General features: G+C 56.7%; 2 protein-coding genes across 3 annotated transcripts in view; one reads left to right on the top strand and one right to left on the bottom strand.

Moving 5' to 3' along the window:
• SLC2A4RG (SLC2A4 regulator) overlaps positions 1–806 on the top strand; it is a 2,708-nt gene extending 1,902 nt beyond the window's left edge. The window contains exons 4-6 of the mRNA XM_024750160.1: positions 1–29; positions 117–208; positions 298–806. The exon at positions 1–29 is cut by the window's left edge and continues 118 nt beyond it. Coding sequence (XP_024605928.1) covers positions 1–29; positions 117–208; positions 298–409 — 233 coding nt within the window. The 3' untranslated portion in view covers positions 410–806. The remainder of the gene's footprint in view (positions 30–116; positions 209–297) is intronic.
• Positions 807–1,825: 1,019 nt separating this feature from the next.
• ZBTB46 (zinc finger and BTB domain containing 46) overlaps positions 1,826–22,775 on the bottom strand; it is a 37,020-nt gene continuing 16,070 nt past the window's right edge. For both annotated transcript variants that reach the window (XM_024750423.1, XM_024750424.1), the window contains 2 exons: positions 6,404–6,579; positions 1,826–4,259 (listed from right to left, as the gene is read on the bottom strand). In XM_024750423.1, coding sequence (XP_024606191.1) covers positions 3,885–4,259; positions 6,404–6,579 — 551 coding nt within the window. In that variant the 3' untranslated portion in view covers positions 1,826–3,884. The remainder of the gene's footprint in view (positions 4,260–6,403; positions 6,580–22,775) is intronic.

Genomic DNA, 22,775 nt, shown 5'->3' with positions numbered 1-22,775 from the left:
CGGTGCTGAGCTCCCTGCCCGCCCCCCAGGTGTGCCCCAGTGGCCCCGCTTGCCAGGTGGGTGAGGCCTCGGGTGGCTCTGGAGGGGCGCGAGGCCACAGCGGTGTCTCCTCTCAGGGCTGCCTGGCACCCGTCCACCCGGAGCCACAGCCCATCCCGGTCAGGGCCTGCGCGCCAGCCCTGCCCGCCAAGCCCGGTGCCAACCCGAGGTGCGTGTGTGTGTAAAGGGGCCGGGGAAGGCACCGGGCAGGAGGCTCCCGGCCCGACAGCACCCCATGCCCCCCATGTGTCCCCCCAGGAAGCCCCGAGGTGACGCCAAGAAGTGCCGGAAAGTGTATGGCATGGACCACCGGGACCTGTGGTGCACGGCCTGCCGCTGGAAGAAGGCCTGCCAACGCTTCCTGGACTGAGCCCCGCCCGCCGGGGCCTCTCCTAGCTGCAGGGTCTTCTTTTTAACCGGTGGGGGGCGGTCCCCACCACTCAAAGTGCCTCTGAAGAAACCAGCCTCTTGGCCTTTTGCACTAAAGCCAAACCTCACAGCTGTCCCCTTGGCCTGGGGTCCCCAGGGGTGGCCGCCCCCCACCTGTCGGCCCTGGACTTGTCAGGGGTGTGACGGGCCCCGCTTTGGGGCCACACGGGGCCGTCCTCGATGCACTTTGAGGGGTGTCGGGGAGGGGGCGCCCCTGCCCGCACTTAATCTGACTGTTTGAGGGCCCGGGTGGACATTTGTACCGTGTTTGCCAAGCTCAGGTGTCTCACGTCTGGGCTGAACCAGGCGAGGAGTAACATTAAAGATTCGGGATTTTTCCAAAAGCTGTGTCTGCCTCCTGGGGGGAGGGACACGGAGCCAGGACCCCGCCATGGGCAGGGATGGCGGTGGGCAGACAGGAGGCCAGCAACCAGGCCACAGAGGGCTGGGGGCGGGGGGCGGTTACTCTCTGGCCCCCTCTGCCCAGGGTGAGGCCGGAGGAGGAGATGCTGTCTGAAACACACACGAGGCATCTGCTCAAGCAGCAATTTCCCAGTTTATTGAAAGTGATCGCTTTGCAAGAAAGTCTAACTAATCCCGTCACAGAAAGGAGACCCACAGGCGGGCCCGGAGTGCGCCCGGCAGACAAGAAATCTCAAGACCACTAGGGAGGAGGTGCTGTTGGCCGTTGACGGCTCCGGGGAAGCAGGCGATGGCCGTGATGTCCCACTGACCAGTTACAAAAGACTCCCCCAAATATGAAACACATCTCCAATACAAACACAGGTTTATAATAATTCATATAAAGTCGATATAATATAGATTATCCCCAGAAAAAAATCAACAATCTTCAAACACTGCCCTTTTTCTGTTTTGTTTGTGTTGACAGGTTGAAAGCATGTTGAAAAAATAAATATTTAAGAAAAGCACACACACAGCGCCCTCACTACAAGTAGTTCTAAAAAGGGCCACATACAAAACACAATATAGGATCTAAAAAATAAAAACACCATTAAGTATGGCTTTCTTAAGAGTTGCACATGTCACAGAATGAGCGAAAATAAGATTATCTTTCATATAATATTGCAAAAAGTTCCAGTTTTTGCATTTTTTCAGAGTTCACTTTTTTAAAAAGGAAGATGTGCAAAGTTGGAAGCAGTAGCTGTGTTCTTTCAGTTGAGGTCCCTATCCAGTCCTGGCAGTGTTGTGACTGTTCCCAAACCCAGAGTTCAAGCATACAACCCGGTCAGGATCCAGAGCTTGATACAAAATCTTGGTTCCCCCGCCCCTCCCCCACCCCCAAAGACCTTGCCGCCCGATGGACCGCGTCCCACATCGGCGTTGCAGACACCAAACACAGACGCACACAGACGGAAAGGTACAAAATGTGAGATGTGATCTACACGCTTTTCCGCTTCATAAAAAAATATTTATTAGTTTAAACATTGATTTGGGAAAAAAAAAAGATCACGTTAAAAAAGAAACTTTCGTTACGCGTCTTTCCCTCCACGCCTCTGGAGGCGATGTGTCCGCCTGCATCTCTGAAATCCAGCTCTCGAGTTAACCGCGCACGACAATAGTGAACACGTGGGGCTCGGGGGCGGGAGGTGGGACCCTCGGTTTTCCAGGGTATTGTTTTGAGGAAGAAAATGCCCTTGTGGCACTGAGGGCCCCGTTAAAAGTCAGCCAGGACGGTCCGGAGCGGAAGTGAGCAGGTCCTGAGTGTGGCGCAAAGGTGGCCCGGGGCGCAGGCGGCGGGCTGAGAGGTGGCCCCATACAAAACCCAGAGACGCTTGGTAGCAAAGGTCTGGTTTCCAAATGCATTTGATAAGAAAGTAAGTCTGTTTATAAAAGGCGTTAGAAAGTGGGGGAAAGGTACACAGTGGGGAGCCCCACTGAGGGGCTCAGCCGGGCCCCACTGTGAAAGGCAGACCGGGGCACCGGTCCCGGAGGCACCCCAACCCGCCCTGGGCTCATGCCCCCAGCCCGGCCCGGCCCTTCCCTAAGGATGCCGGCATTGAGGAGTTCGCAGCGTCCCCAGCTGAGGATGGGAGGGCAGCCCTCTTCTGACTGAGAGAAAGGTGGCTATGTTTAAAACAAAGCAAAACAAAAAATGAAGCTGCGACTCCTCCCCGGGCAGGGCTTCAAGGACAGCACCCGTCCGTGTCCACGCAGCTAGCCACTTACTAAGGAGGGTTCTGTGGGATTTGCCTTTCTCCACCTAGAAAGAGTAGATGGGACCCGGGAGAAATGCAGTAAAGCCATTCGGCTTGCAGGCTGTGGGGAGAGAGAAAATCAAGCCAGTGTCTCCTTCGGCTCTAGCTCAGCACCCAAGGGGCCCTGGCACGGTGTCCCGCAGGGGCTCCCAAGCGAGGCGGGTGGAGGGGATGGAATGTATGTGTCATGAGCCTGAAAGGGAGACAGGCCGGGGTTGGGCCCACAGTGTCCTCACAGCACACGGCGGGGCCCCGGCTTCTCAGAAAAAAGATAGAGAAGGGGTCGTAAGCGTGTTTAAAAGACGGCGAGGGGGCTTGGGAAGAAACCAAAGGAAAGACACGTCTGCGAGTGTGGTCGAGCGGGAACGATAACACCAAACAGAACCATGTTACGTGCCAGCCTCAGTTTCCTTAGCTACTCACGGAACCGGGGCCCGAGCACCTGGGGAGGGGCGGCCCCCGCAGGCGGCGTGAGCGGCAACGAAGGCGAGCCGCCGGGGAACGGTCAGCAGGAGTGGCCTGGGCGCGGCAGGACGGGAGGGGCGGAGGGGCGAGCCAGCCCAGAGAAGTGCACACAAAGAAAGAGGAGGCCCCTACGGTGGGAGCACCTGGGCCCCCCGCCCGGCTGCCTCAGTGGGGGGATAGCACCTGGGCACCCTGGGCCGAGGTCGGCAGCTGCTGTGTGTTGAGCACCAAAGCCCAGAGGCGGGGGGGCCGCGGGGCTTTCTGGACGCCAGACCTGGATCTCGCAGGCTGCCACCGGACGGCACAGCCCTCGAGGGCGGGGGGCAGTGGCAGCTGCCAGCAGTGACCCCACTGCTGAGAAGGGGGAGCGGAGGCGGGGGGACTCGGCCCTGGACGGGGCCCAGGGTCAGGAGAACTCTCCTAACAGCTCCCGGACCCGGGCCTCGGGGCCACACTTGGGACCACAGCCAGCGCTGGCCCCCACACGTCACGGCGCGTCCGACGCCAGACCGGTGCGTCCTGGGCACCCCTGATGCCCGCCCCGCGCCCCCACTGGGGGAGGTGACAAGGGCTCTCCCTGGGCTCAGACCCGCCCCACGCGCGTCCCCAGCCCCACTCGCCGGGGCAGCGCCTGCCTCTGAGCCCCGGGTGTCCTCGAGGGGTGGGGGAGAGCAGGTGAAGGGGGCCCGGGGCGCACGCAGGCGGGGGCGGCCGCGGCCCAGTGCCAGGCCCAGCCTAGGAGATCCAGGTGAAGTCCTTGTCGGTGCCCCCGGCAGGGCTGCGAGGCCCCCGCGGCGAGTCCTCGACCTCCCTGTCGTCCCCCAGTAGTGCGTCCTCGGGGGCCAGGCCCACGTCGTCCTCGTCCTCGCCCAGCTCCTCTTCACCCTCGCCGCGTGGGTCCTCGGGGTCCTCCAGGTACGGCCCGTCGCCCGCGAACAGCTCAGGAGAGCCCTCGGCGCCGCCGCCATCCAGGGGCCCGGCCCCGCCGCCACCCGCGCAGTCGGCACACACGCCGTGGCGCCGCGAGCCGTGCTTGATGCCCACGCTGGCGGCCGACATGAACACGCGGCTACACAGCTTGCACACGTACTTCTTGTCCTTGCTGTGCACCTGCGGGGGGACAGCGGTCAGTGCGGGGGGACGATGGTCAGTGCAGGGGGACGTACTGTTAGTGAGTGGAGGGGGAGGTCTGGGTGGCCCAGAAGCTGAGATCTGGGTGGGTGGGGGCAGTCTGCTAGGCTGCTCAGACCCCTAGCCCTGGCCGGGGGCCGCTGCACAAAGCCGGAACACGCAGAATTGCAGGTGCCACCGGAACTCATCCCCACCCAGAGGGCTGCTGGGCACTAGGCCGGCCGTGCCCCGCCCCCACCCCGGGGGCTTGCTGCCCCCACACCTCCCAGTGAAGCAGGCAGAGCGCTCACCTCTGCCCCGCCCCCGCTTTTGCCCCATGAGGGGATGGCCAGGGCTCTGGCGGCTCCCGGCTTGGGCCTGGGGGGCCTGGGGGCACGGGTGATGGGAGCCCAGGACAGCAGTGACCAAGAGAGACTCGAGGCACCTGCCTTCTGGGAAGCCGTCAGGACAGCCGGGCGCTGGGCTGAGTGCCCAGCCCGCGGGGCGGCGGGGTCGGGGGTCTCAGGGGGGCCGTGATTGCCGCTTGAATGCTGCCTCCTGCCTTTCTGAATTCTCCAACCGACGGGCCTGGCCGAGCGCCCTTGGCTTCCCAGCTCGGCGGTCCCGCAGACCACCGTGAACGTCTGCCCCATCACAGCCTTCCCTGAAACCCGACCACGAGGACCTATGACCGCTGCCAACCAGCCTAGGCCGGCGAGAGGCCAGATGCGCCCTGGTCGGACGGCAGGAGGAGCCGGCCCGCCTCACAGGTTCTGATTCCAGAAACGAAGCCTCAAATCACTTGGCTCCCGGGACCCTTCCTGGGTCTTTTTTGTTACATTTTAAACCCAGGGCTTCCGGGACCCTCTGCAAAGAATAAAGACCCCAGTCCGGTCACAGCAGGGCTGGGCAGTGGGGACAGCTCCCAGGGAGCCACGGAGCCTGTCCTCCGGGACCAGATGGCTGGACACTCGTCCCAGTGAACACATGGATGGGCGGGGAAGGATGTGGGCGCCGTGGAGACCCAGAACTCGGCTCCACAGGGAGGCGGCTGCTGAGACTGCCCACCCACCCCCTGCCCCCTGGCTAAGCCTCCCGGGGCGGGTGGGGCAGGAGCAAAAGCTGCCCTTCTGCCGTCAGGGGAGGTTCAGCTGCCTCCCAGCCCTGCAAACCTGCCCGTCGGGGGGAGTCCACCAGCCTGGGCCCTGGCTCCGGGGGCTGCCTCCCCCTCCAGCTTTTCCACCTGGCCTCAGGGAGCCTCCCCGGGGAGCCCAGCCCCAAATGAGGCCCAGGCCGTGGGCTGTCCCTCGCTCCCTCGCATGGCTCACCCTGTTGGGGCCACCCCTGAGGTCTCGCCTCGGCCCCCCTCGCCGCAGGGATGTGGCCCCTCCACCCCTCCTGCTGGTCAGAGGATCAGGGTGCTGCGGGGGTCCGGCCCAGCCTGTGTGGCCCTGAGGCCCCCTCACTCATGACATCACCCCAGCGTCCTCTCCCCACCCATGCCCCAGCCGCCTGGCCTCCCTCGTTTCTCACCCGCCCAAGGGTTCCTCACGCTGTGTTTTGATGAATCTGCCTCCCTGTTTCAAGGGTGACCTTTTCTATCACTTCCTGGCCAAGCAAATTCATCTGCGCAGCACCTGCTCCTGAGCTGCGAGCCAGGCCGTCAGAACCTTCCAGGGGCTGCGGGGGAGAGAGGCCAGGGTCCCACGGCAACTGCAGGGTGGGGCACGGAGGCAGTGGCCACGTGGCAGGAGCCGGGGGGCAGGGGCAGGGTCCTGGCAGGTTAGGGAGCACCTGCAGAGGCCGGGCGGGAGCAGAGGGGGTCCCAAAGGGGAAGCTGAGGAGTGGGGCTGCGGGGCGATGTGCTCACCTGCCCTTCTGCACCTGGGGCCGGGGGCGGAGCTGCTCAGGAGGGATGTGGGCTTGGGGTGCCTCCCTGCTGTCCTGGTCTTTCCCGCTGCCGGGCGGACCCCACTTCAGGGCTTCCCGTGGCATCCTGGGCAGCCCAGGGCCCCGTCCTGCCCGGACACCGCAGCCCCATGCAGAGCGCGCCCTGGACCGACCCTGTGCTGACCGCACGCTGACCCCATGATGACCCCTATGCTGACCACAGGCCAGCCCCCCGCGGCCCTGCGCCCACTCACCAGAGTGTGCCGCTTCATGTGCTCGCGCCGTGTGAACTTCTTCCCGCAGATCTCGCAGGGGTAGGGCCGCTCGCCCGTGTGGGAGCGCATGTGTCTCTTGAGGATGCATTGGTGCATGGCCGAGAAGCTGCAGTAGGGGCAGCGGAACTTCTTCCTGATGACCGTGAACTCGTTCACTGCAAGACAGGTGGTGGCCGGTCAGCCTGCGGACCCTGCACAGCCCGCCCACCGCCCGCGCTCGGCTGTCCCCGTGGGGCTGGGGGTCCAGAGCCTCCAGTCAGGCCTGGCCCAGAGCAGAGAGGGCTGCTCCCACGTTCTAAGAAAGCGCGCTTCTCAGATCAGCCAGTACCTCCCGTGTCAGCCCCTAAAACACACGAGCGCACGCGCGGAATCAACAGACACAGGAGCGCGGACCCGTCTCCGCCCCGTCCACGTGTCCGCACGGCGCAGCCAGGGCAGGGGTGCCACCTGGTGGACACGGCCCAGCGAGAGGCCACCAGCCCCCGATGCGCAGCAAGCTGTCCCTCCCCGTGTTTCAGGGAGTGATACCGTGGGCCCCGGGGCCGGGGCCACATTCCAGGGGGCTCGGGGAGAGGTCAGGGGTTGGGGTCCGTGGGGTCAGTCCCGCTCTGCGAGGCCCCCGGGCACTGCGCAGCTCACCCCGAGTGACACCCTTTGTGCCGAGCACCCGCGGACACCGCAGTGACCCCCTCTTGAGCCAAGGGGCATCCATTGAGGACTCAGCCCTAAGGCCTCCTGGGCTGGTCGTCCCCAGCTCACCAGGGCTGCTGGGAGCCCCCAAGTGCTCGATGGTACTTCGTCCCGGGTAGGGAGCCCGGGTCACACGTCTGCTCTCGGGCCTCTGGAAGCGGACCCAGTCCTCACCCCACCCACAGCGCTCACCGGCCACACCCCAGCACCTGCACCCAGGGGACAGACCAAGGGTCCCGGTGGTCAGGCCAAAGGCAGGCAGGCGGGAGGGATGCACGGCAGCAGCAGTGGGAGCCCCGGTCAGACCCCACGAAGTGTCCGTGCCTGCCGGGCCCCGGCCACGCTCACAGCTGCCCCCGGAAGTGCCAGAGGGAAGCAGACAAGGAAACAGAGGCTGCAAGTGACACAGCCCACGGTGTGGGGAGAAGCCGGGGAAGCTAAGGTGACCAAAGCCGACCCCTCTCACTCGAGGGAGCCGGCCGGGCCACTGCACAAACGACGGGACGGCTCCATCCTGCCCAGCTCCCCCAACCCCGGGCCACCCCGCACATCACACGGGGGCAGGGCCCTCGCCGCCATCTCCGCGAAGCGTGAAGCGTGCCCCAGGCCTCCAATCCATTCCGGTGCTCAGACCCAGCCCCGGGCAGGTCGCCATGGAAATGGTGCCAACTGGAAGGTGCACTGCAGTGACACGGAGCCCAAGGCCCTGGACGCACCCAGGTCCCCTGAGCATCGAGAGGTTGGCGCTCACTCTGCGCCTCCATCCCTGAAACACACCAGGCAACACTGGGTGTAATGTTTTATTTTGCTTCTTAAACAAGCCGTACATTTTCTCCTGAGACATCTTAAAGGGTGCCTAAATAATCAAGCGACCAGATTTCTTTATCTTCCAGGACACGGGTCAGTGAGGCCGTCTGCAGGGCCTGCCAGGAGCCTGGCCATTCTCATGGACCCAAGAGCTCTCACTCTGGCATCTCCCGCACCCACGGATGGCAGGCACCAGGGACACATCGCCCAGGATGACCCCTGTCCACGCGCAGGCCAGACAGCTTCACCAGGGGAGGCCATCACGGCCGCAAAACGGCCGTGCGGACCCCATCACAGCTCATGACCGATGCCACCCCCGGGGCCCAGCCGCCCACTTGCCTGACGGTGTCTGTGCACCCAGAAGGGGCCCCACGTCCCCACAAAGGCTGGGCAGTCACCAGGCGTCTCTGAGAATCCAAGCCCTGTCCTAAGAAGTAAGGCATTTTCTCACGTGGAGGAGTTTTCGACATGCATGTGGCTGGGAGCTGGGGCAGACGAGAGGCGAGAGGCGTGGACAGTCGCCCATACCCCTTCACACAAGGCGGCCACAGTTCACAGCATGACGGCTGTGACCACATTTTCGTGCTACGATTTTTAACTGTTAAGTTCTTAAATGTACGAATACACCATGATTTGTTCAACAAACACGTAAAGTGTTTCCATTTTTTTACCCTTGTGAACAATGCTTCAGCAAAGTGCTTACAAAAGAACCTTTGCCCCTGGAGAGAAATCCTGAGAAGTGGGCCATGCCGGCCGTCGGGGCCCGTGGGCCATGCACCCTCCTGAGGGCCAAGGCCGTGCTCCGGTACACGGGACACAGATGGCGGTCACCGCTGTTGGCAGAGCTGCTCCCTGCAAGGCTGTAGGCCGGGGTCCCAGCTGCAGGGGCGACCAGAGCATCCGGCAGCTCTTGGACCCGCGAGGAAGCAGCCTTTCCCGGGTGGCGGCTCCAGCCTCCCCACGGAGGGCCCGCAGACAGGTGGGTCCGGGTGAGGGTCCAAGACAGGACAGAGGGAAGGGCACCTAGCCTGGCACGTCTGGATGGACCGCACCTGGCAGCCCCCACTCTACGTCTCCCTTCCTGTCTGACCACCAGGCCCGGCCCGACCTGCCTGGTCGACGAGGCAGCAGCACAGCCCTCCACACCTGCCTCCCGCCGGTTCCCCCAGCACAGACCCCGGTTTTCACGTCAGCACGGAACACAGCAAGTGCACCACCCACTCTGGGATGGAAAAGGCAGGTGAGGAGACAAGCTTTTACGTTATTTTATTTCAAGTAACTTTTTTGAGTTATTTTCTGCTTTCTATTTTGCTTCTATAAACATAAAATGAAAATCTGACTTATTTACTCTAGTCTGCATTTAACAATTCAGACCTACATGTTAAAAAAACACTCATCTCTGAACATAAGTGCTGTACTTCTTCCCCAGAAACACAGTTCAGCTGCACAAGCATGAGCGTGACCCCCGCCCCACGCCTCCACTGGGCGCACAGCTGCAGGCTTCTGAGCCTACCCTCCTGCGCCATCAGGGAAGTCCCGAATATCCACAAACCGGGCAGCTTAAAGCACCAGACACCTGTCCTCTCTGTCCTGGAGGCCATACATCTGAGGTCAAGGTGTGGGCAGGGCCACACTCTCTTCAGAGGCTCCAGGGGAGGGTCCTTCCTGCCTCTTCCAGCTTCTGGAGGCCCAGGCGGCCCTGGGCTTGTGGCTGCATCTCTCCCGTCTCTGCCTCCGTCTTCTCGTAGCTTCTCCTCTGTGTCTGTGTCTCCTGTCTCTTATAAGGACACCCATCACTGGATTTAGGACCAACTGGATATTCCAAGGTGATGTCATCTTAAGATCCTTAATTTAATTATGTCTGGAAAGACACTTTTTCCAAATAGGGTCACATTCACAGGTACCAGGAATTAGGATGTGCACGTGTCTTTTGGGTGGAGGGCACCATGCAACCCACTACTTTCATGAACAGTACTGAGGAAATTTTCATTGACTGTTATGATTAAAATAACTTCACATTCGGCTCCCCTGGTGGCGCAGTGGTTGAGAGTCCGCCTGCCGATGCAGGGGACGCAGGTTCGTGCCCCGGTCCGGGAAGATCCCACATGCCGCGGAGCGGCTGGGCCCGTGAGCCATGGCCGCTGAGCCTGCGCGTCCGGAGCCTGTGCTCCGCAACGGGAGAGGCCACAACAGTGAGAGGCCCGCGTACCGCAAAAAAAAAAAAAATAATAATAATAATAACTTCACGTGGGAAAGAAGCTAACAGTTCCATAACGCGTGGTTTATAGTCTATATGTCTTAAAAATCCACATAGAGAAAAAGTAATTGAAATAAATGAAGAAGCACAAATAGCATCAAATTGAAACAGACACTCTCCACCAATCTGCCCTCAAAATGGAGCCCTTTTGTCTGGAACCAAGTGTCCAGGATGAACGGCAAGCTTGAAAATGAGGAAGTGACGTCAGAAGCTGGCACCAGATTAAAGTATGAAGTGCAGTAACACTGAGCTACAACTTTGCAGAAACGTACGCGAGAATACCACTCAGCAAAGCAGCCTTACAGGAAGCCACGTCTCCGCGCAGCCCTGCCGAGAATCAGACCTGTCGTAAACGTCACTGACGAGTGAACGTTCCAGAACGATTTCAAGATAACGCACAGGACACCAAGGGACCGCCAGCAAACGGAAGGCCCTGGCAGGTGGCAGGTGAGCACAGAGGGGAGGCTCCTCCGGAAGGGCACTCAAGTCCTTAATCCGTCACTGGCCTGGATTTGTACTCTTCCTCTGATCGTAATTCTCAAGGCACTGCACTTCAAGTGCGTTTCAGAAAGGGGTTCTAACGTGGACCAAACTTTGTTTTTCCATTTATAAGTTCATGCGGTTGCCACTTATCGTGTGTCAGAATATAGTGAAGCTATGATGCGTCCAAATTACTTTCGGAAGGTTTTGAACCATACGTGACGTGCACACACCTTAAGTGTACCTCTCGGTGAGCTTTTACCTGCAGAAAGACCTGGAAACCACCACCCGAACAGGACACCGCACACCCAGGGGCCTGCGGCTGGTCAGTACCACCCACCCCAGGTGACAGCCGCTCGGCTACCCATCACCAAACGCTGGGCTACAACTCAGTCTGTGGGGACCTGACACCCAGGTGTGGCCTGGCTCGTTGCCGTGTTGTCATCCACGTGACCACAGGACCCCGTGCCTGTTCGGCAGCGATGGGCAGTGGGCCAGGCTCTCACTTCTGCCGGACGCGCACCTGAGGACGTGTGGGCCCCAGTGGAATCAGCACCTCCCAGCCACCACCGACGCCTCGCCCCGGTCATTCGCACACCCTCTTCTGTGACGTGCTTGTCACGTCTTCTGATCCTTCACTGAGCTGCGTTTCCTTTGATGTTTTATTCTTGGGGATATTTTTTGTTTGTTTTTTTAATTTTCTGCCTGCACCGCAAGGCATAGGGGATCTTAGTTCCCCGACCAGGGATTGGACCCGGGCCTCCTGCATCGGAAGCTCCAAGTCCTAACCACTGGACCGCCAGGGAAGTCCCATATGTTAATTTTTTTAATAAAAAATTTTATCAAACTTTCATCGTGAGTGCTTCTTAAGAAGTGCTTAGGGCTTCCCTGGTGGCGCAGTGGTTGAGAGTCCGCCTGCCGATGCAGGGGACGCGGGTTCGTGCCCCGGTCTGGGAAGATCCCACATGCTGCGGAGCGGCTGGGCCCGTGAGCCATGGCCGCTGAGCCTGCGCGTCCGGAGCCTGTGCTCCGCAACGGGAGAGGCCACAACAGTGAGAGGCCCGCGTACCGCGAAAAAAAAAGAAGTGCTTAAGAAACTTTTGCCCATCACCATGATCACAAGCACCACCACCGTCCCCTGCTAACCACGTTTAGGTCTGTGGTCATTCCCATCTTAATTCTGAGGCAGGAATCAAGATTCATTCCTTCATCCGCGCCGGCATCCAGCTCACTCAGGTCCCCATGTCGGAAAGACCACCCGCCCCAGCGCCCTTGACAGGGGCCCACATCACGGTCCAGTCAGACCCTCACCCACGGCCTCCTTGCCTGGCCCCCTCGGCCGCTGTCAGGCTGGGCGTCTGCCCCTCCTCCCCTGGAGCCCCCGCTGTCTGCGTTGACCCTGTTCCCAGTCTCTGCACCCTGCGGCGTCTGGGGCCCTGTGACCGTGGCAGGGCTGCCCTCCCAGGGCGGGGTGGGGGGTTGGGGGACATTCCAAGAGATGATAAGTAACCGGCCTGTGAGCACAGCTTCCTGGTGACCAAGCCAGAGCCACCCTGTCCTCTACCAGCTCTCACACTCTGAGTCACAATCCCAGCCTGATCACCCCACGACCAGACAACCAGGGGCAGCCCCGTGTGCCCAACGGGGCTGCCCTCTGCTCAGTTTTGATACACCGTGTTTTTCAGGGAATTTGCCCATTTCTTCCAACTTGTCAAAGGTATTAGCACAAAATTGTTCACGATATTCTCTTACTCTCATTCTAACGTCTATAGGATCTTAGCAATGATCTTTTTTATACCTTTTATTGACCATCAACTTCCCTCTCTTTTTACAGATCACTGTGACAGGAGTTTGTCTGTTTCATTCATCTTTCAGTGTACCGGCTACCGGCGTTTGGCTTTGGTCATTTTTCTATTGTCTGTCTGCTTTCTATTTCATTGACATTTGCTCTCTGTTTTGCTCCTCCAGCTTTCTTTGGGTTTAATTTGCCATTCTTTTTCTCACTTCTTGACCGCCCAAATTAGAACTTCCCTTCTTTTCTAATAAGTGCAACTAGAGCTATAAATTTCCCTTAAATACCACTTTAGGTGTATCCTACAAGTTTTGATATGTTGTATTTTCACATTATCATTCAGTTCAAAATATTTTATAATTTCCATTGTGACTTATTCTAGTATCTTTCTATTGTTGATTTTTTATTTTTTATTTATTTTTTATTTTTTTATTATTATTATTATTTTTTTTTTTTGAGGTACAGGGGCCTCTCACTGTCGTGGCCTCTCCCGTTGCGGAGGAACAAGCTCCGGATGCGCAGGCTCAGTCGCCGTGGCTCATGGGCGCAGCCGCTCCGCGGCATGTGGGATCTTCCCGGACCGGGGCACGAACCCATGTCCCCTGTATCGGCAGGCGGACTCTCAACCACTGCGCCACCAGGGAAGCCCTATTGTTGATTTTTTAAATCCAATTTCACTGAGGTTAGAGAGCACAGTCTGCATGATCTCATCCTTTGGGATTTGCTGGGACCTGCGTTACATTCCGCTTGGTCTATCTTGTAAATGTCGCACTTGTTTGGTGCGATGTATGACTTGGTTAACCATGTTGTTATAGGCCAGTACTTCTCCGAAAAAGGACGCGAAACTCCTAAACAAAATAGCAAGCTGAGTCCAACTATATAGAAAAAGAACAGCATCTTGTGACTCGGTGGGTTTATTCCAGGAATTCAAGGTTAATATGTGAAAACTGTGTTCAAATCTTCTCCATCCTTACTGACATTTTGTATGCTGATCTATCAATTACTGAGGAAATCTGTTAAAAATCCTCAACTCTAATTGTGGACTTGTTTCTTTCTCCTTTGAGTGCTGTCAACTTTCACTCCATATATTTAAAAAGCAAGCCTATGCATTTCAGGATCTGCGTTGCCCACTGAACTGACTCTCTTGTCATTGTGTAGTGGCCTTAGAGCAACACCCCTCCCAGTTTACTTTGCTGCTGACATCAATAAGCCTCTTTAGGCTGGTGTTTCCTTGGTTTCTCTTTTTTATCTTTTTGCCTGAAACCTTTCTGTGCTCTTATCTACAAAGCATGTTATCTACAAACAACAAATTTCCTTTAAAAAGCAAGCTGATAATCTTTTCTTTTTCCTGCAGTGTTCAGTCCATTGGTAATAACGGGCTTATTAGTAGAGTTGGGTGATGTCTACCATCTCCCTATGTGTGTTCTATTCTGTCCTTTTATGGTTTTGTTCCTTTAAACTTCCTTGCTTGCTTTCATATTAATCAAGTATTATCCCAGTTTTCTCTTCATAAGCCTTTGAGCTGTACGTGATGATTCTCGCCATTATTCATTGCAACTTTGTAGAAAAGGCTAGACTCATCCAACAGCCAAGCTCGTCGCCCCCACCCCCCCCACCCTTTGTGCTGTTTGTGTCACGCGTTATGCTCCTATTTGAGTCAAAAAGCCCACAAGGAGCCGTAAATATTGCCTTAAGTGATTAAGATCTTTCTATAGAGGGCTGGTTTTTAGTACTTCTTGTCAGCCGGCAATGAATCCCCTCGGTTTTCTTTTCTTTGTGTGACATTGTCATCACGTAGCCTTGGTCTCTGGGGGATACTTTTGCTGGGTATAGAATACTGGTCTCGGCATTTCTGCAGCACCTCAGAGACCAGCGCCATCATTTCCATTGAAAAGTCAGATGTCAATCTCGATGTTGTTCCTCTTAGTGTCTTTTTCCTCTGGCTGCTTTTAAGATTTTTTTTTTTAAAAACCTTTATATTTTTTAATATTTATTTATTTTTGGCTGTGTTGGGTCTTTGCTGCTGTGCGCGGGCTTTCTCTAGTTGTGGCAAGCGGGTGCTACTTTTCGATGCGGTGCACAGGCTTCTCATTGTAGTGGCTTCTCCTGTTGCAGAGCATGGGCTCTAGGTGCACGGGCTTCAGTAGTTGTGGCGCATGGGTTTAGTTGCTCCGTGGCATGTGGGATCTTCCCAGACCAGGGCTCGAACCCGTGTTCCCTGCATTGGCAGGTGGATTCTTAACCACTGCGCCACCAGGGAAGACCAAGATTTTTATTTTTGTCTTTGGTTTTCAGTAGTTTGACTACAACATGCCCAGTTTTGTTTTTTGGTGGTTGTTTTATTTTAGTGTTCATCCTGCTTTGGGTTTGCTGAGCTTCTTGAATCTGTGGATTGATATCTTTCATCAGTTTTTGAACATTCTCTGCTATTGTCTCTTCGGGTACTGCTTCTGCTCCATTTTCTCTCCTCTCTCCTCTGGACCCCAATTACACGTGTATTAGACATTTTCACTGCTCCTCTGTGTGTCTCTGCTTGTCCCCATGCTTTTCTTTCCTAAGCTTCAGCCTGGATCCTCTTCATCGCTCTGTCTTCCAGTCTCCTCGTCCTGTCTCAGGTGATACCCAGACTGCTGTAAACTACTTAATGGATCCCAGCCTCACACATTGTATTTTCAGTTCCAGCAGGTTCACTGGACTCTTTTTTACAGATTCTTCCTTCCCTCAAGGACTGCAACCTTCAAGTCCCACCTGCACTGATTGCTCCCCAGGATGTGTGTGTGTGTGTGTGTGTGTGTGTGTGTGTGTCTATATTTGTGTATATGTGTATGTAAGTGTGTGTATGTATGTATATGTGTGCGTGGTTTTGGGAGGCCAGCTTTTCAGGTAGTTTTTGCCTGGAGGGTAAGCCCAATACAAGCTAGTCATGGTTGAAACTGGAAATTCAAATTTTATTTCAGAATTCTTTCTTTAAAATAAATTAGTGCCTTTTCTTAGCTCCTGAGTTATGTGCAACCACCAGACTGACAATGATCCAGACTGGATTCTTAAATATTTTAAATGCAGTCTAAACAGTAAGTTAGTATCCCCAATCAAGTAGGAGTCCCCATTTCTACACACACAGACACACACATGCACACACACCCTACAACACATGGTTGGTACCCGAGTTTGTGAGGTCACCCAGTCACATTTTGTGAAAGTGGTAATAGGCCAGGAAGCCCACAGTAAACTTGTAGACATGGAGCAAGTTTTGTGGCAGTAAAGAGACCTAAATTACCAACCTTTTATTATTGCAATCCTTTGTATTCAAGAAAGATTAACATTACATATTGATAAATTTTTAAAAACTCTTTGAAATCAATTCCTGAGCCAAGATATTTCAATGAGAAATTCAATAAAATGTAAGCAATGGAACACCTAAATGGACTTGCTTAAAATTTCTTATGTTGGATGACAGTACTGTTTTAAGGGAAATAATACTGGAACTAAGAACAAACTCAGGGGCCGTCTATCTTAAAATGTTTCCTATGTTCCCATCACTTTACCATCTATACATCTTTTTTAGAAGAAGAGATATTATCTTTCTTTCTCTCTCTATCTGAAAAAGAAATTCAACTCATGTAAACTAAAAAATGCACCAAAACAGTTCATTCATTTCTCTCACCCCCACCCCCACCCCCGGAAATCCCCAAACTGTTTGTTCTCTGTATCTATGGGTTTGTTTGTTCTTTTTGTTTGTCTGTTTTTGTTTTTAGACTCCATATGTAAGCGAAATCATACAGTATTTGTCTTTCTCTGTCTGACTTATTTCACTTAGTATGATAAGCTCTAGATCCATCCATGTTGCTGTAAGTGTCATTATTTCATTCTTTTTTATGGCTGAGTAATATCCCACGTGTGTGTGTGTGTGTGTGTGTGTGTGTGTGTGTGTATGTGTGTGTATACACACTGAATTTTCTTTAACCATTCATCCACTGATGGACACTCAGGTTGTTTCCATACCTTGGATATTGTAAATACTCCTTCAATGAACAAACCTATTTCTTTTAGGTACAACGGAAATTTTCTGAAATTTCTTCATTATTTAAAAAAATTAACAAAGCCTTTTTGCACAACAGTGCGGGGCCTCTCCACAGGGCAGGCTTCCTTGCAGGCGCAGGTCACGCTCCATCCACGCAGGGAAAAGTCCCACAAGCGAGCAAGTAACAGGGAAGCAGCCACAGGGTCGCATCCCCGGGGGCGCAGGTAACCCAGGGCCCAACGTGGGTGGTGCACATGTGCATTCTACGACAGCGTAACCCCATCTGGACACACAATCTCTGCGACCTAACAGCCAAAAATCCCACCGTGACCAGCAAAAAAGGAAAGGAAAACTTCCTTTTCTCAGAAATGTTGTTTATATGCAAACAGGCACTTAATAAACCCTCTCAGAAGGAGTGACACCACCGACAGGTCTTTGAACTCCCAGGGACACTGCTCCGGTGAGGTCACCTTGGCAACAAGCATCCTGGGCCTCCCTCAAAGCCCAACTTTTCTCCATCTTCAGAACTCATCTAATGATTATAAAGACTGGAGTGACTGGGGCAGGTGGGCAGCCTGAGCTGCACGTGGACCACGCCCTGACCAGGGCCACGGCCACAGCGGGTGGGAATGGGCCTGGCAACTCCAGGAATTCGGAACCTGGAATGGGCCGCCTGCTTCCTTCCTAAGCCCACCTGCTGCTTGGCCAAGGGTCCTGGAGTCCCCGCATCCTCAGCCACCCGCAGACATGGACCCAACGTGTCCAGGGCAGCTGGACACCAGCAAGGACAACGCGCTTTTTCTGAGAAGAAGCCAGTTTGGTAACTCTGTCTCCCTCACATGTGGCAGGCAGGGTACTCCGAGGTCGTGGAGACTGGGCTTCATCCTCACATCTTTCTGGAAAGTAACGGGCTCAGAGACATTTTGTTCCAAGATCTGACACAATCCCCACTGCCTGGAGGCTGGAGGTACACCTGTCCTACCTGCCCACCACTGGGCACTGAAAGGCCTTCACCAGGCCTGGTGAAGGATTTGGGAAGTGACCGTTTTAAAGGCTCACACCGACGCCTGGTGCCAGCTCTGCCATCACCTGCTGGCCACCTGGACCCGACGCCAGGCTGCCCGCGGCAGAGAGGCCCATGCAAACGTCCGCCCCCAAGTGCCAAGCGCCTGTTCCAGCCTGGCCGCCTCAAAACCATTGTCCGCAGTGGAGGCGTCCGTCTCCTTGGGGTTCCTTAGCTGACTTCAGGGTGGAGCCCTGGGCAAGTCCATCGAGGCCGTGAAAGTGCTCCTGGCCACACAATGAGCCAGAAGGAGACCCTGGTCATCCTGGCCGGGCCGGCGGACCCCGTGGAAACCCCAGGCACCTGCTGGAGCCACCTCCGGAGGGGCCCGTCCCTCGGCCCAGGCCTCCCGGTCCGAGGGACGTCGACCTAGAAGGAGAGACAGATGAGTTACAGGCCGTCGGGACGCGATGGAATCGGGAAGATTGGAGTGCAGACGCGCGTCACCCCCTACTCACCGTGTCCCCGTCCAGTCACCACACGGAAACCGCCACGCGTCTGGAAAGGAAGCTGCAGTTAATTCTTGATGAACGGACGCGCGAAAAATCCACGTCAACCGAACGCCTGCCCCTCCCACCAAAACCATCCTGTTTTCAAACGCACGGGGAATAGCATTTGGTTTATTTCAAATTACAGAATATGCGCTCAAGCTCTCCCTCCTTAAATATTTTTTCCTTCAGGGAAACAATGGAACCTAACAGACCTGTCTTTAAATAACCAGCTGTGACCTGAGGCACAGGAAGTGGATCTCAGACGCCTCGGGACAAACACGCAGCCATCGGCACCGGGGCAAAGCCTGGTGGAGACGGGCCGGCACTGCTCAGTTTGAGGAACTGGGTTTTTAACCTGCTGCTGTATGAGTCTGTATATTAGGGGGGGAAATGCCTCCAAAAACTATTTTAATTTAAATGTCAAAACGGATTTAACTTCATACAACATGTTGCAACTATTACTGCAAAGCTGACGCCTGTGTCACTTTGAGTGACATGGGGCCGAGGGGATTGTGGAGCAGAGGGTGGACGGGAAAGCAGCTGTGACCACACAGGCTCGCCCAGGACATGCTGAGCACGCGGGTTCTGGGGCGCCATGCCCGCAAGGACATGCGCGGTGGACGGGCGTCTGGCCGGGGCTGCCCCGACGTGGCTGGCCGCCCTCCCGTCTTACCTGGGCTGGGGAGGTGGCCGGCTCCCTGGGCTCCGTCTGGCCGGTCCCCAGAGCGGGCATCCCGGGCTCTGAGTGCAGGAGGGTGGAGGGGCTGGAGGGAGGTGACTCGGGTTGGCGCCAGGCCCTGGGGACACAGGAAACGAGTCTCACCCACGTGAACGGACACCAGCTGGCGGGCTGTAGAGAGTTCAGGAAGCACCGTCCTTGGCTATCCTGCGGTGAGCCGTGCTCTGCCATGTGGCGAGGCCCGGATCTCGCTGGGCGAGGGCGTTTGGGGGCTTCTATCGGCTCGCCACTCCCAAGCGCCAGGGTGTCCACACGTGACTTGTCTGGGGCGGGATCTCTCTCCCAGAAGCAACGTGATTACAATGGGGTGTCTGCACAGGAAGTCAGAACCCGTGGCGTGGACATGGCACACGCTCACCTGTGCTTGAGGAAGGATCTTCTGGAAAGTCCTTCATGGTGTGTCGGCCTGACTATTCACCTAAAAGGGTGGTAATACTTCCATCAAATGCCCTTTCATAAGAGACTGCTTAAGATTCCAGTATCAAGCCAGACTCAAGTAAAGTCCTTGATCATTTTAAACACCAGAAGGAAATACTCTTTCAGCCACAGTCAGAACGAACTCAGCTGCCACTGTCCCCCGACAGATGTCGGGGGCGTCCCCGGAGAAAAGCTGGGCGGGGGAAGCCCGCAGCTGGTGGCCCCCCGGTCCAGGGCAGACCCCGCCCGCCACCACCCCAGGTCTGAGCTCTCCTCCGCAGCAGCACATCCTTCCAGCCAGACGGGGCAGCCCTGCCCATCGCCGTCAGGAGGAATCCTCGACTGCTGCTGCCGGAGCCGTGGCGGCGACGTGCGCAGGACAGTCGGGGTTTCTGGGAGTCTGGGGACGGCGCCGCCCCTCGGGCACTCAGCCCCCAATACCCAGGGCGGCTGCTTCATCTCCGCTTCATTCCCGTGAAATCACAGTTACTCATGTTCTCTCAGCATTTTTCAAGGTCCCTCCCGGATCAACACACACCCACAATCACAGCTCAGGGAAATGGCCGCATTTGTGTGCCGTGAACATGCTGGTCACGGTTTCTATTCCGTGAACAGTGACTTTTAACCGGTGGGATGCCAGCCGCCTGTTGCAAACGTAATAAGAGCAAAAGAATCAACTTAAACCGAATCAAAACAAAAAGTACAAAAGTCCTCTTATGGAGAAATCAGTTAAACAGTGATGATCCAGCAACGAAACCATCTGTGGAACTTAATTGCCAAGCCAAACGCTATCAGACTTGGGAAAGCAAGGAAACTCGGTTTTTCTCGGAGGCTCCAGAACCTTCCAGAAAGGACCATCGGTTACGGCTCTGCACAGCCTGCGAATTTGCTGCATTTCATTTGAACATCTGCGACCACCACCCCTTTCTTCTGCAACACTGCATGCCCGGCAGGCCACACTGACGCACTGCAGGGCTCGCCACCTCAAGACCAGGACGACCCAGCAGGGCCGAGAGCCCCACTCAGCACACCCCACACCACACAGCTGCCACCGTCAGACATCACGATGGGGACGTGCCCTCCCCCTGTTCCTCCAACCACGAGTCATGGCTACTGGGACGTCAGTCCTACGGGCCCCCCAATATCACAAAACGAAAGGCTCAGCCCTGGAAAAACCTTGTTAACAACCTGAGAAGCCTGGGGGCCGGAGCCAGGAAATAGCCCCCCCCCAACGCCCTCGAACCGGACCAGGGGTGAGGGACCCCCAACACAGCAGCGCAGGGCTCCCATCTCCCTTCCGGGCCTCCCCAGAGGAAGTGCGCCAGGCTCTACACCCACCGAGCTTGGGGGTGTCTCCATACTGGAGCCCGGGGGGCGGTGCCACTGCTTTGCCGTCAGTAGTGCCCAGTGTGAATCCAGTTTTCTCCTTCGAATGTGTTTTTAGGTCCCCTGTGCTCCCCGGACTGGGGGTCGCCTGGGCTCAGGGATCGCGTCACCACTGGGCGGCACCCAGGAGGGGCCTCCCCATCCGCACGTTCCCGTCGGGCGACCCCTGACAACATCTGCAACTGAACGGAAACCGTGGCCCGTCTGGAAGCAGAGCGGTGGCAGGGGGTGAATGCAGGGGCTCCGGGGGGCCTGATGCTTTGTCGCATCCGTGCACAGAAGCCGGCGCCTGTGAACTGAACGGCACGGAGCAGATGCGCCCACGGGCGCTCCGCAGGGGCCGCCCAGCCCCGGCTCAACACAGGAAGGCAGCCCACCGCCCCTGCCCACCTGCCCGCCGGGGACGGAACACCTGCCACAGGGAGGTGACCGCACAGTCTTGGAAAATAAGTTCTTCTCTGCATATTTCCACTCCTCATTTCAGTGTATGCCCAGAACAGGCAGATTTTCCTTAGGATGTCAGAAAAGAATGTTCTAAAGTAACCCATTCCTCCAGCAAGCCCTTCAGCCTCTCTGCCTGAGGGAACATGGGAGCCCACGCCTGGCCCCCTGGACACGGCCCAAGTCACCAGCTCCCAGCCGCCAACTTCTCAACCCTCTCGTAAGGGCAGAGCTAACGAAAACAGTGGGAATTTTAGAGTATTTACAGCAAAGAGGTTAAAACATAATAGAAATATCAAAACCCACTAGTCGACTTCACCCCGGGTTAGTCACAGACGTACTAAAAATAGAGCGGATGCGGTTTTACTCCCCCACGCCCAGCTCCCTGCGAACTGCGAAGGGGGGCATGTGCGCGCACGGGGCCTGGGGATGTGCCCGGGGCGCTGCGGCTGCCCGACTGCGTGTCCACTGGGAACAGACCACCCGAAAGGGTCACCGCTTGCCCTCTGACTCCGCCCAGCTACCCCACCTGCTGCCAGGCCGGGTCTGGGCCTCTGCAGGGACAGGGCCGGAGGACGGGGGGCCCTGGAAGTGGAGAGCATCTCTCCCTGTGCCTCACTCGTCCCGGAGCCCCACACTCAGACCCCTGGCTCGCGGCTAACGGCCTGACCAAATGCGGGTGCAACCGGTGCTTTCGGGCCACCCGGATCCCCGGCCCCATCCCTAGCACAGCTCTGCACAGAGCACCAAAGGCCTGGGGAACAGGCCCACCCCGGAGGAGAAGGCTGCCGGACGCGGGGACAGGAGGAGAAACACCGAGAAACCGTCCCCCTCGTGACAACGCGGTTCAGCCACGGAGGAGCTGCTGCGCCTCCCGGGGCCTCTGACACGTGGGGTTCACTCCCACCAACTGGGAGCCTCCAGAAAGAGCCAGAACAAGTGTCCAGCGCTGCAGTTACACACCCAGCCTGCTCCTTCCACGACGTCTGTGAAGCTGCCCAGCCGGCCCCTCAGCAGGACGTTCACCTGCGGACTCGCCGATTCTAATCCCCAGATACTGCAGATACCCCCGGGCCACCTCCTCGAGCTATCAGATCATCACAAACCCAGATACCCCCGGGCCACCTCCTCGAGCTATCAGATCATCACAAACCCAGATACCCCCGGGCCACCTCCTCGAGCTATCACAGCGTCACAAACCCAGATACCCCCGGGCCACCTCCTCGAGCGATCAGATCATCACAAACCCAGATACCCCAGGACCACCTCCTCGAGCTATCAGATCATCACAAACCCAGATACCCCCGGGCCACCTCCTCGAGCTATCAGATCATCACAAACCCAGATACCCCAGGGCCACCTCCTCGAGCTATCAGAGCGTCACAAACCCAGATACCCCAGGGCCACCTCCTCGAGCTATCAGATCATCACAAACCCAGATACCCCCGGGCCACCTCCTCGAGCTATCAGAGCGTCACAAACCCTACAGTCTCTGCTGACAAGTTCAGGGTTTGAGCAGAGCAGGAAATGGACTAACGTTGTGGAGCGTTTATCAAACACACTTTGCTTACGTGTCCCGCATTTCACGTTCACAACTGTGTGAGTGACTATTGCCATTCCCATTTCTCAGATGCAAAAAATGAGGCCTAAACGGATTTTCTAAAGTGTGTCCAACAGCCTCGGGGGATGCACCCCTGGATCCGACTTCACAGCCAAGTCCTACAACCGCCCTGGCGTCCCACCTGCCTCGGACTCGGCACAGTAAAT

The sequence above is a fragment of the Neophocaena asiaeorientalis genome, unplaced genomic scaffold (genome assembly GCF_003031525.2).
Source record: "Neophocaena asiaeorientalis asiaeorientalis breed wild unplaced genomic scaffold, Neophocaena_asiaeorientalis_V1.1 scaffold606, whole genome shotgun sequence".
Taxonomy (NCBI): domain Eukaryota; kingdom Metazoa; phylum Chordata; class Mammalia; order Artiodactyla; family Phocoenidae; genus Neophocaena; species Neophocaena asiaeorientalis.
Note: the sequence above shows the minus strand (reverse complement) of the source record. Positions and strands in the feature narration are given on the sequence as shown.